The following is an 11216-nucleotide window of genomic DNA, read 5'->3' as shown; positions in this document are numbered from 1 at the left end:
TAGAAGCAGAGCTTGAGAACCTCTAACGTGGAGCCAATAGAGCCGCATCGTCATGTCCGAATCACGAACTTTCCGCTCCGAAGTGGCTCGGCTCTAGATTACTGAAATCGTCCCGTCCTCCAGAAGCCACAACACCATAACCCGCTGGAAGGACCCTAAATTTTAGCTGCCTGCCTACCGTACCCGCTGTTGCATACAAACAGGCCAATCAGTGTCATTATCTCTCCACTTTGCTACCGCCTTGCTCTGGCAACAGCACTCCTGTCGGGATCTAGCAAATCTCTTCCTCTTTCTTCCCCATCTAATAAATATTTCATCTCCTCTTCTTATTTTCAACTTTCCTCTTCTTCTTCTCTTTCTCTATCGCATTCACTCACAGCCAAGGGCATGGCATATCTTCATCTTGCGCACACGTTGGCAGATGCTTTCAACGCCCTTGCTGATGAAGTCCAGACCTTGACAGATCGAAAGACCGTCTTGGAGCACAAGCTTCGCTTTGCTCATGAACAGGTAAGAATAAATGTTTTTTGCCCCCATGCAGTAGTTCCAAGCCTAGAACCCGGCTTTTCCCACTACCTGTCTACATATCCTGGCTGCGCAACCTCCTGGGATTGTTTCGGCGATACCGGAGCTGTCGGCTTCTTCCCCCAACCAAGTCAGCATGATGAATATCATTAGCTCTAGATCAAGAGCATCAGGATGAATGACCCTGTTGCCGAGATTGATAACCTATTTTTCTGATATCTGACCTATCAACATCTTTTCCTCCATCGTCTGCAATGGACTCGTCGCTGACTCGAAACCAAAAACAGTTCCAGTATCTGGCTGACAAATATGCTCCAGCCGCGCCAGAAATAGCTGATACCCTGGCTAAGCTCCAGATACCTCCGTATACACCTGTTGATAATTCATTGCCTGTCCCTCTTCCACGCGCGTACAGCTCCGGTTCCCAACACCAGCTTGCCCTCGTCATCCGTGACGGACGCCGAGTAGCTAATCAGCTTGCCTCGCTGGGCGAAGCGAGTAAAACCACTGGCACTGGCTCCAGCAGAGAGACCGAGTCGCAACCTTCCCACGTAGCCACTTCCATGTCGACAGCGCTAGAACAAGACTTCACGGTCCAAGGAAAGAAGGGCCATCTTCAATGCCCGTTCTCCAAGCCTGCCACGGCTAGCGGCTCTGGGGTCCGCGACGAAGATGCACAGGACACAACTCCGCATCATTCGACGGACCCTATCTGCGCAGCCATGTACGAAGAATCTACTTCTCAGCAAGCCCGCACAAACACAAACGGCTCATCAGCCGTCAAGTGTCCCATTCGTTACATGGACAAACACTCTGCTGAGGAGATCGCCCACTATGTTGAGACACACAAACATGAACTCCCCCGAAGCCATGAAGTTTGCCTCCGCCGGTACCAACGTGACGAAGATCAAATCAAGAAGATAGATTCCAAGTATGGCGATATAGTGAGCATGATTGAAGGGCTGGGTCAGCTTCACCAACCCATGCTACCCGAGGCTGAACAGGATCCGAATCGACCAAATGATGTGGCCCAGCCATCTAATGAAAGAGTTGAGAACTGGGCACAGGCTGTTAGTGTAAACTCGGACCCGGATAACACACAGGTGCCGACTCGGGAGGATGGAGACCGGCAGAGTCATTTCGATCGGCCCCTCAAGGAAGTACGTGTTGGAGAATCGCCTAGTCGGCCTTGGGGAATATCTATTCCAGTCTACGACCTCTCGGGCCAAGGCGACGACCAACCTCTCTCACCACCACCAGCGCCTGTCTGCATGCCGATTTCAGCTCAAGCTGCAGCCAGTGCCCAAGAATCAATAAAGAAGACGCCAGGCAAATGTCCATTTGATCATACAAAATTGGCTGCCATGGGTATGCCCTCACCATTCAAACATGACACCCCCCCTCAGGTACCAGAACGCACGGTTTCATCTTCACCTCACAAGGAGGGCGGGCCCCCTCCACCCCCTCCACATCAACATCAACATCAATACCAATACCAACATCAACATACGGCACCTCCTCAACCTGCCTTCATCAACCCTGATATGACCAAAGGGACAAACAACGGACCTCAAATGATCTTCACTGGGCCTGTTTTCATTGGGTATCCAATGGACCAGGCTATACAATTTATGAACCAATATACAGGGAACCAGTAATTCTCATAATGGTGGTGTTTTCACTTTTCAGTTTTCGCATTGGGACGAGAATGCATAAGCGACGGCGTTGGCGAATTTGATTTTATGGGATGCAAGCGATGCTATTACGGAAGTCTTTGTAAATTTTATTTCAACCCATACTGATCGAGCGGACGCAGCAGCCGCAAGTTCCAATTGATTGCATGCTTTGATTGTAGCGTAGCGATATCCAACATTGGCTCTGATGGTTTTGAAAAAGCAGTTGACTCAAACGCATGATCGCCCTCTATTATCCCAATGACTCCCGAATACTGGCGGCCAGGAATCCTCCATTACTAAGATGTCCAAAACGCCTTCTAGTCCATTCAAAAATGTATAATCAATATAACCGAGCCGTGTCCCAATATCCGCACCTTAGTATCGAATGATCTTGTCATTACTATTCCCAACTTGAGTCGAGCTTCCCGTTAGAATGTGACTTCATACCCTTTGGTTCCCCCTCTTATTGGTGTCTCCCTCATCCTCTTCATCATCATCGTGATATCTGCCCTCTGTACCATCTCTTCCCCACAGTGAAATATCATCGTCCGACATTAGCACGGCTGCATCTTCAGGATCCATGAGCATCGAGTTTTCAGAGTCTACATAGCCAGCCTCGCCCTCCTCAGCTGATAGACCTGTAGGTTCAAGGCCTTCTTGACGCGCGAGCTCTTCGGCGCGAGCCATAGTACGACGGTAAATGATAAGGCCAACAATAAGACCGACGGCAGCACCCAAAATCATGCTTAAATAATTGATGGCTTTGCTACCGGCAGACATCTTATCGCCCTTCTCAGCTAGCAGAGCAAGACGACTGCCGATGAAAACGTGGACGAGCAGTTTGGGGCTAAAATCATATTGGCATCAGCGATCAGGACCAGGCAAATACCATTCATTAGTGAACATACCTTGACAATGCCGTGGAAATGGTAAACGCCAGAGGTGTAATGCTAGGAATAGTGGCGAGGAAACCATTGCTCAGGCTGAATGGAAGTGGACAGAATCGGATAGCCGTAAGATACCAAATTCCCTCCTGGCGCAACACTTGACCCAGAGCGACAAAGCGATGATCCCGACCAACCATGCGATCAACATAGCCGCTTAAAACAGTCCTGCTCGCGAGGAACGCACAAAGGGCGCCAGCCGTACATCCGGATGCAACAATGGGCCAGCCTAAGGGAAACCCATACACGAAACCCGCGATTGTGCTCGCGGTCGAGTATCCAACAATAGGAGGGAACGAAGTGATGAAGACCAGCAGAAAGGCCAGAGTCCAACCTCCTGGAAGAGCGCGCCACTGCTCGGCCTTTGGCTCAAGCCATTTGAAGAAGACATGCGAGTAGATGATAGCCAAAATGCCAAGCACACCCGCTGCGACAACGCATACAAGGGCAAGAACCCGCTGAAGAGGTGACAGGCGCAGATACACCTTCAGAACCTGCTCACCAAGCAGATTGACCGAGCCCCAGATGCGGCGCACGAAGCTCGTCTTACCACCGCCAGCATAGCTACTACTCGCGCGACGACGATTCATGAGCGGGTTCGATAAACGGCGGCTCGAGGAGGTGGCAGACCAGGGAGGACGGCTTGGCGAGGGAGATGAGCCGCGGTCTGGAGACAGGGCGAGAGCCTGGGCGGTTGAGTTGTAATCCGCAGGCATCTTTAATGAAAAGATCTGGAGTTTCGATTGACTGAGTTGGAGTTGGGGTTGAATTTTGACGGGGGCTATGTGGCCATGTCTGTGTATTGGGTTTCGATATAGGTGAGATTCGGAACGCGCGGATGGAAATGAGGTTATAGTGAGAGATTGAGGACCTTGAGGTTAGGGTCAGGATGGCTTTCCGGTGGTATAGCAGATCAGGGCCCCGAATTCACCAGTCAACAATCGTATTGTCGCATTCGATATCGCTCGAAGAAGATCTAATGGCGATATTGTTGAGCTGGAATTGTCGTCGTCGTTTCATTGGGGCTGCACCAAAGTTACATGACGTTGCTAGTCTAAGCGAATCTGGAGCGGAACGGCCCTACTGAGTATGGCGCTAATCCTGTTCCGTCAAGTACATGGGCTTGTATATATCAAAGGATATCAAAGTCAATTTAAGGTAGGTACCTAGTAAATAAATCGACAGTATCACATGCAACTTTCAAGACATTGGCTTATAGAACGGAGTCTGATTTTACTGCTTTCTTCTATTTACGTCTCGCGTTGTCATCGACGGCCGCTTGGCCCCTTGGGCGGATCACGCACCAGGAGTCTGACTTTGCCGTCGCCAATCTCGACGCCTTGGCTTAGAATGTCCACCTCTTCTTTACCATCTGATTCGCCCTCCTTAGCGAGAGACTTGTCCCAGCTACGAGCATCGATTCCCAGGATACCCCCCATATTATTGCGGTCTCCAGGAACAGAGAACTCCCGGTACGCATACCTCCACTCGTTGAGAAAGTTCCGGATCGCCCTGCCAACCTTATCCTTTCCGTTCTTACTGTGGTGTCCAGAGCCGGTGATGGCATAAATGGGTTGCGACTCCCTACCGTTTTCCATCAAAACCTTTTCGAGGTACTCGACAGCTTCTTCAGGGTGAAGGCCGTGAAGATCAACATACAATTCCAAACCATTGGAGTTGCCCCTGTTACGTTCCTCGTACAGTTCTTTTGCAGCCTCGCGATGAGCTTTGCGCATAAGATCGTTCTCGCTTTGTCCTCGCAGGCTGAGAGCTTTAGCCGCCCTGGCGTCATTGCGATTCCAGGCTTGCGCAGCGCTGTAACAGCCAGTCAGTACACGGGAAACCCCCAATTCTTACTGCGAGAAAACACACCTTTGAAGAAACTTATTACGAAGGCCGCCGTGCTTAATAGCCTCTTGTCGAGCCTTCAAATATGCCTTGTTAGCACGCTCACCGGTCTCCAGCCACGGGATATGTTTAGGACTGGGGATGGCCTGAGCTGCAGCGCTGTTTTCCCCATTTCGTGCAACTGTCGAGCTTCCATTGCGCCCCAGCCCTCTCTTGAGTTCGGGACGGACAGGGGTGGGTGAGGGAGACATCTTGACGATATCAGCCAGAGAATTAGGCGCGTTGTTCTCTTTGTGCGAATGTCCATGGCCACCTCGCTTGCCGTGATGCTTCTTGCCTTGCTTGATAGATGCAGAACCCAGGGAAGGGAAGGCATCGTTGTCATCTAGAGCAGGGGCGGAGATATCTGGTTCTCTGGTTTGATGTCGACTGCTAGGGCGAGATCGAGCACGGGGACTGGAAGTTCCCTGGAAATGCTTCAAGCCTGGTGGTGGCGTGATGCCCACAGCAGGGATATTGTTGCTGCCAGCGAAACCACTTAGATGATCGGGGGTTCCAGGTCTTAGAGAAGGGAAAGAGTTAAGATCCCCCAACTGTAAACCGCCGTGCTTTGATGGTGGCGTACTGGCCCCATCGAGGGCGAGCTTATTCATAAGTTTGGTAGGATCATGCGAGAAAATACATGTCTCTCCTGCCAAGCAATTCCCCATGACCCAATATCTGCAAGAGAAATGTTAGCTTACAACACGGAGGGACTCGCACGAAAACATACTTGCAAAGGTGGTTGCTGAGATCATGGCTGAATCGGCAATCGGCACGCAAGCACGAACCAGTTGACATATAGAACTTGCAAATAACGCCCGACTTCGATTGACCTAAAGGAGTAGAAGGGCGATCCACGGATTTCCCAATCAAGACGTTTTTGGGTTCTTCCAATGAAACACCACCGGGCTGATTGTCCCCTGCTTGGCTTTCCATAAAGGAGACAATAGTTGCGCTGAGATCATAACCATTCTGCGCGAGAGCAGCTTCGATCTCATCGTCCGATTTTGTCTGCCCGAGGATGGAACGCAACATATCATATGGCGACATATCAGCTGACTGTGCTGACATGGACGAGAACTCGGGGGCTGCTGCGTTGAGAGCACTCGGAGTACCGACAGATGAAGTCACGCTAGCGGCATCATCACTGACGAGCCACTCAACATTTTCCGTCTGGTATTCACCTAGAATCTCTGTGGCCGGGGTCGGGTCGCTAGCAAATTCGTATGCATTCAAATTTGGACTATGAGGAATGACGGGTGTCGCAAGAGCCAGACGTGGCGATGCTCGAGGCGAAGAAAAGGGAGAAACCGTGGAGGAGATTGTCCTGCCAAAGGTGGAGGGAACAAAGCCCGGAGGAGCAAGGGGGCTCACGGCCAGTCTTGGAGAGCCCGACATGGGAGTTGGCGAACCGCGCCAGGAGGCGGGTGAAGGGCGTCGTAAGATCGTCTGTCTTATGGGAGGGGGTGACGCTGATGTGCCGCCGCCGTCACGAAACCGCCAGAGAGCATCTAGTATTGCGTTGTCGAGGGAAGTGCCGGTGAGGCTCGTTTCTTTGCGGAAGAGCTCCTCGAGTCTATCTGTCTTATCCTCGTCTTCCAGTGTTGCATCCTGCAAGATTGGCAAGCACATATCGAAGTGCTCGTCGGAAACCATGATGTCGACTTGTTTTATTCAATGCGGTTCGAACGGAAAGGAGTCGAAGCTATGGACAGTTTGCTCAGAGCAAGTCGAGGCTCACAATAGCGGAACAGGGGTCTCTAAGCTGATGTGGAGCGGATGCGAAGCGCAGCGGTATCTGGACCCGTGTTTCGAGCTTGTACAGTAGTGTTCTGCGAGAAGAACAAGAAGATGGAGAGGCTACATAGTCTTCGATTAGCTTTGCTACGTGTAGATGATATAAGAGGTAAGGCGGAGAAGCTGAAGAACGGGCAGATAGTGGAGAGTTGGACATAGAGTCCAGCTCTAGGCCAGATGGCGACGGGGGTTAGCAAACGGAACTCACAGATTAAAAGATATGGCAAGAAAAGCAGAAGGAGGAGAATAGGAGTCAAGAATAAGAACGCAGAGGAGACGAAATAAAAGGGAAAGTGAAATTCACAGTGAAGGCGAAAACAAAGAGAAGCGCAAGCGCATTCAAGCAAAAGATTAATTAGGTACAACGATGAAAAGGAGGAGGTGAGGATGGGAGATGATGCAGTGTTAGGGACAGCTTTAGACTAGTCCAATCACTAAGGTAATAGAAAGGTGGAGGGCGGACGGGAAGCCGAGTGGGGAGTACACGGCCCCCGGGAAGCCTTCAGGGAGACGAGATGCTAAGCTGTAGAGGGTTCGTGAATCAACTACAGTGGCTAGGCTAGGGGTGGCAGGTTGAGGAAAGCTACCATGGCAGTATGGATGGAGTGGAGGTGCACCCCATTTCCATCACAAGTGTTATTTGTTGATTAATAAGTTAGGGGGAAAGTGATTCAGATCGTGTTTCGGAATTGCAAGACGTCGGCTCTGTTAGCAGAGACATCCAGTATAGGCGTGTATGTGTACATTGGCTGATTGGTACCTAAAGTAAATAACTGGCAGCCCGGACAGAATGAGGCAAACGTGAGAAGTTAGATACGTTATTGCTCTCTGATTACTTGCATGAGGCTAAATGTAAGGAAAAATATATGGCACTATCGAGCAAGAGACAGGGCTATTAAAGGTTGGATATAGGCTGAAGACAAGTTTGGCACTTTCAGTATAATACAATCACCATTGTCCTGTTGTTTAAACTTTCAGTCGCCTTACTTCTAGCTGGGCACTCATTCAGCCAAGTTAGCCCAGTCCTACATTCCATCACGTATTCGGCGATGACTGTCTGCTCTCACGTTTACCACATGTGATCAAAGCCATCTTAGTTGCTATTTTAGTTCATGGGGCATTTTTCTTCTTTTCCTTTTTTTTTTTTCTTTTCTTTTCTTTTCTTTCTTGGTCATGACAGACACGATAAAGTCGGCTCCTAGTACGAAACAAGGTATACAACTATAGTAGAACACAAATTTTAGGGACAGAGAACCTCTCCTTTCCTCCGTTTTGGCAAGGTCATGTCACTACCTAGATCTTAGTAGTGTTTTCAAAGACAAAAAGAAAGTATCACATACCCTGATTGAGTGATTCTGCTGCTGAGTAAGAGTCTAATCGGAACAACAAGTATGGATGTTTCAGTTCTAATAAATAACACATTCTGTCCGTACGCACTTGACTATTCCGTTTGCTCACTCTTCCCTGTCTCTCAGGCGCCACGTTCATGCAACATGCCTAAACTCAATCATTGGACAGAGTGTCGTTCATTATTTAACTGCCAAAGCAACCAAACCATGAACAGGTTGTCGTCAAAGGTTCTGATTGGAAAAAGACCCATGCTTCTTACTAAGCCCATGCCTTCCCAGGTGGTCGTCTTCAACACCATCAGTTCCAGCGGTCTCTGGGTTGGTAGGTTTTATTTTCACCATCAAAACCCTTTTCAATTTTCATTTCCGTAAACCTGGAGGTAAGATACTAAATACCAGGATAACCAAGAAAGACCCAAAGCTTCTCTGGAAGCTCTCTGGCTTCTGTTCAAACATGCCATCTACCGACTGTCAATTGCCCAATTACATCAGGCTCATAGCGGCAACTCTAGTGACTATTCGAAGGTTGCCGAGCGTATCACAGCTCCTGATGTTATATCTTGCAAGATAGGGGGGCTTGCTTCTGCTGACTCCCTCATATTTCGCTACTAAGAAAGGAGTCATAAGTCGCCAACTTGGATTGAATTGCAAGGGTAGAAAGGGTGAGTCTTTCTAGGGTATTTCATCATCATCACCATCGCCCCCGAAACCAAAACTGAAACCATCACCTCCTTCCTGCTCTTGTTCATCATCTATTCCACCAACAGCAGCATCCCATTTACGTTTTTTCCCGCTCTTCTTATCGGCCAGGTCCAGGGCTTTGTCCAGAACTTCTGGATAGCTGCTCTTCATTCTCTCCACGAAGAGTCTAAAAGGATCCGCGACTTTATCATCGAATCCACTGACCTGGTCAGCCTTGTCTCGCAAGAAGGAAACAACTTCTGATACAAGATTTAAGCTCTGTGGCACGAAGTTCTGCGTAAGTGCAATGCCGCTCTCGAGATTAACCACCAGATGCCACCATCCGCTGGGAACATGAATAATCTCTCCCGCTTCGCAAATACCCTCAACGCAGTCAGGAAGCTGCCGTGCTTCTTCATGAAAAGTGAGAAGCCACTCAGCAATGCTAAGGGGACTGGTGACTTCGCTGCTGTCATCGGAAACATAAACACCGGGCACCTGTGTAGCTGGTGGGAACATTATCCAATACTTGGATCCTTGAATTACAGCATTCCAAGCACTCGTTGCGTTAGGGTCTTTGTGGAAGGTTGAGCCACTTCGCTCAGGACCGACAATCAGCCATCGATGGGCAGGGCGTTCATCTCCAAGAACCTCGAATAGATCAGGGCCAAAGCAGTCTGGTCTCCAGTATGCAGCGCCTGGCTTCTTACCGACTCTGATCCCCATCTTTTCTGCAAATCTCCGATCAAAGAGATACAGAGGGCTTTCGTCGCTGTTGTTCTTCATGTATGTGTGGTAGGTTGCGAATGGCCAGTCAACAGCCTCAGCACGAAACTCGACCTCAGCAAACATCTGGAGCATGCTATCGATAGTCCACTCCTCATATACTGGCCATTCCTGAATGCATTTGGTAAGCACAAATGGCTGCTCAGTCCATTTCTCAGCATACTGATCGTAAGTCAGGTTCTCGAAGCGACGGATCTGGTTTGCCTTGGGAATATGCGAGGTGAAACGGTTAAGGATGACATGACTGCAGGCAAATGGCCGGTGAAGGACATCTGAAAAGACATTGCTGCAGTCAATTCTGGTCCCTTGGTCACTGGGCAAACCTAAAACAGTTGATCTCCATGATCCTTGCCATCGTATATCCTTGCTGTCTGGTGGTGGTGACCTTCACGGAACTTAGTTCAACAGCTACTTCAGAGTGCCTTTATGACTCAAGTGACTTACTGGAGAAAGATAGGCTTCCAAAATTCATCGGAGTGGCAAAAGGCGTATAAGAATTTGCAGGTGTGGCCAAGCTTCAGGAGAGCCACAGCATCAAACTGCTCTAGTACAAGCGAGATAACCTCGTCTGGCAGAAGTCTCCAGCTCCCAATTGAGCGCCTCGCATTGCGACCCGTGAAGAAATACTGGTTGCCTAATGGCTTGAGCCCTAGTGGATGAGGAGGAATTGAGTCACTTTGGAGAGTTGACTCATATGTGTCGTTTCTCCTATCACAGAGTGAATCATGATGGCCAGTGCCATTGCTGACGATGGCTGAAGGCATTTGAGTGTCGAGTCCGCGGTTGCCTGCTATAGAAAATATGAAAGAAGTAACTTGTAGAGAGAAAATCGGAAGAACCCGCTAAAAATCAAAACTCATGAGCAAAACAAGACTGAATTGTATGATGCGATAAGTCAGGTACCTCTACGTTGAAATCAGATACAGCGAGTTCTAATTTAGTGTGGGCGGAAGAAAAATTCGGCTGAGGAATGGTTTCCGGTAACAGCCTTACGGGGAAAGATGAGACTAGAGTTACACTGTAGCTTGACTCTTGCTCAAAAGTGAGGCTACGCGGACTTTCCATACTCTTCACTTCAGGTGCCTGATCATAGGTATTTGACGATCGTTCATTGCATAGTTTGTTAAACCACTGACTACATTACCTTATAACAAGCTGAGTGATTAACAGAAGGCCCAATTGATATGGGTTATCATTCCTCTCAGCGAACGAGGGGAAACCTTGGATATGTGGTAAAAGATGACAACCCCGAAGATTGATAAACCACTCTCTACAGTATTGAGATATAATTGTTACATAGTGCATTTGCAACAGGAAATACACTATTTTGTGAACAATAGTTTCATAACAGAAGTGGGAGTCACCCACATCCTTTTTCCGTTCCCTGTACCTTAGAGGCACTAGGCAGTTATCATGTTTATATGGGTCAACCTATGACAAGCTTCTCATTGAAGTTGAGAACAATGACATGGCACATGCCACACACAGGCTACAATCAGTCACTGGAAACACCAAAAAACAGCGTTGTAGGTGGCGGACGATGATCCGTGGGTGGAGGGGCATTTTTT

The 11216-nt window shown here is 49.0% G+C and overlaps 4 protein-coding genes across 9 annotated transcripts; 1 reads left to right on the top strand and 3 right to left on the bottom strand.

The window, feature by feature from the left end:
- The first annotated feature begins 177 nt into the window (after window positions 1-177).
- Window positions 178-4159, top strand: FOIG_12248 (uncharacterized protein). Of its 2 annotated transcripts, none has more exons than XM_031213111.1 (2): window positions 178-510; window positions 813-4159. In XM_031213111.1, exons 1-2 carry the CDS (start codon window positions 388-390, stop codon window positions 2181-2183), a joined length of 1494 nt encoding a protein of 497 aa, XP_031057407.1. In that variant the 5' UTR covers window positions 178-387; the 3' UTR covers window positions 2184-4159. The 2 variants fall into 2 exon arrangements, with proteins under 2 accessions (XP_031057407.1, XP_031057408.1); XM_031213112.1 differs by having other exon boundaries at window positions 222-510; window positions 844-2553.
- Window positions 651-4181, bottom strand: FOIG_12247 (uncharacterized protein). Of its 2 annotated transcripts, XM_031213110.1 has the most exons (3): window positions 4077-4175; window positions 3110-4016; window positions 2197-3048 (listed from the first exon to the last, which is right to left on the bottom strand). In XM_031213110.1, the coding sequence occupies exons 2-3, from the start codon at window positions 3859-3861 to the stop codon at window positions 2643-2645; spliced, it is 1158 nt and encodes a 385-aa protein (XP_031057406.1). In that variant the 5' UTR covers window positions 3862-4016; window positions 4077-4175; the 3' UTR covers window positions 2197-2642. The 2 variants fall into 2 exon arrangements, with proteins under 2 accessions (XP_031057405.1, XP_031057406.1); XM_031213109.1 differs by having other exon boundaries at window positions 651-3048; window positions 3110-4181.
- Window positions 4182-4351: 170 nt separating this feature from the next.
- On the bottom strand, window positions 4352-7262 carry FOIG_12246 (uncharacterized protein). 2 transcript variants are annotated; one of them, XM_031213107.1, is made up of 4 exons: window positions 7041-7262; window positions 5766-6895; window positions 5018-5713; window positions 4352-4960 (listed from the first exon to the last, which is right to left on the bottom strand). In XM_031213107.1, exons 2-4 carry the CDS (start codon window positions 6689-6691, stop codon window positions 4411-4413), a joined length of 2172 nt encoding a protein of 723 aa, XP_031057403.1. In that variant the 5' UTR covers window positions 6692-6895; window positions 7041-7262; the 3' UTR covers window positions 4352-4410. The 2 variants fall into 2 exon arrangements, with proteins under 2 accessions (XP_031057403.1, XP_031057404.1); XM_031213108.1 differs by lacking the exon at window positions 7041-7262 and having other exon boundaries at window positions 5766-6939.
- Window positions 7263-7785: 523 nt separating this feature from the next.
- On the bottom strand, window positions 7786-10579 carry FOIG_12245 (uncharacterized protein). 3 transcript variants are annotated; one of them, XM_031213106.1, is made up of 4 exons: window positions 10552-10574; window positions 10093-10490; window positions 8173-10033; window positions 7910-8121 (listed from the first exon to the last, which is right to left on the bottom strand). In XM_031213106.1, exons 2-3 carry the CDS (start codon window positions 10410-10412, stop codon window positions 8854-8856), a joined length of 1500 nt encoding a protein of 499 aa, XP_031057402.1. In that variant the 5' UTR covers window positions 10413-10490; window positions 10552-10574; the 3' UTR covers window positions 7910-8121; window positions 8173-8853. The 3 variants fall into 3 exon arrangements, with proteins under 3 accessions (XP_031057400.1, XP_031057402.1, XP_031057401.1); XM_031213105.1 differs by having other exon boundaries at window positions 10093-10579; XM_031213104.1 differs by having other exon boundaries at window positions 7786-10033; window positions 10093-10579.
- Between the last annotated feature and the right edge of the window lie 637 nt (window positions 10580-11216).

The sequence above is a fragment of the Fusarium odoratissimum genome, assembly GCF_000260195.1.
Source record: "Fusarium odoratissimum NRRL 54006 unplaced genomic scaffold supercont1.25, whole genome shotgun sequence".
Lineage (NCBI taxonomy): Eukaryota > Fungi > Ascomycota > Sordariomycetes > Hypocreales > Nectriaceae > Fusarium > Fusarium odoratissimum.
Note: the sequence above shows the minus strand (reverse complement) of the source record. Positions and strands in the feature narration are given on the sequence as shown.

What these genes read in the sequence shown, in the direction of transcription:
- FOIG_12248 (XM_031213111.1), top strand. Translation starts at nt 388, where the DNA reads ATGGCATATCTTCATCTTGCGCACACGTTGGCAGATGCTTTCAACGCC. An exon ending in TTCGCTTTGCTCATGAACAG is followed by an intron (nt 511 to 812) that starts GTAAGAATAAAT and finishes AACCAAAAACAG; the next exon opens with TTCCAGTATCTGGCTGACAA.
- FOIG_12247 (XM_031213109.1), bottom strand. Translation starts at nt 3,861, where the DNA reads ATGCCTGCGGATTACAACTCAACCGCCCAGGCTCTCGCCCTGTCTCCA. An exon ending in ATTTCCACGGCATTGTCAAG is followed by an intron (nt 3,049 to 3,109) that starts GTATGTTCACTA and finishes ATATGATTTTAG; the next exon opens with CCCCAAACTGCTCGTCCACG.
- FOIG_12246 (XM_031213107.1), bottom strand. Translation starts at nt 6,691, where the DNA reads ATGGTTTCCGACGAGCACTTCGATATGTGCTTGCCAATCTTGCAGGAT. An exon ending in CTCAGCAACCACCTTTGCAA is followed by an intron (nt 5,714 to 5,765) that starts GTATGTTTTCGT and finishes TTTCTCTTGCAG; the next exon opens with ATATTGGGTCATGGGGAATT. An exon ending in CGTAATAAGTTTCTTCAAAG is followed by an intron (nt 4,961 to 5,017) that starts GTGTGTTTTCTC and finishes TGGCTGTTACAG; the next exon opens with CGCTGCGCAAGCCTGGAATC.
- FOIG_12245 (XM_031213104.1), bottom strand. Translation starts at nt 10,412, where the DNA reads ATGCCTTCAGCCATCGTCAGCAATGGCACTGGCCATCATGATTCACTC. An exon ending in TGGAAGCCTATCTTTCTCCA is followed by an intron (nt 10,034 to 10,092) that starts GTAAGTCACTTG and finishes AGTTCCGTGAAG; the next exon opens with GTCACCACCACCAGACAGCA.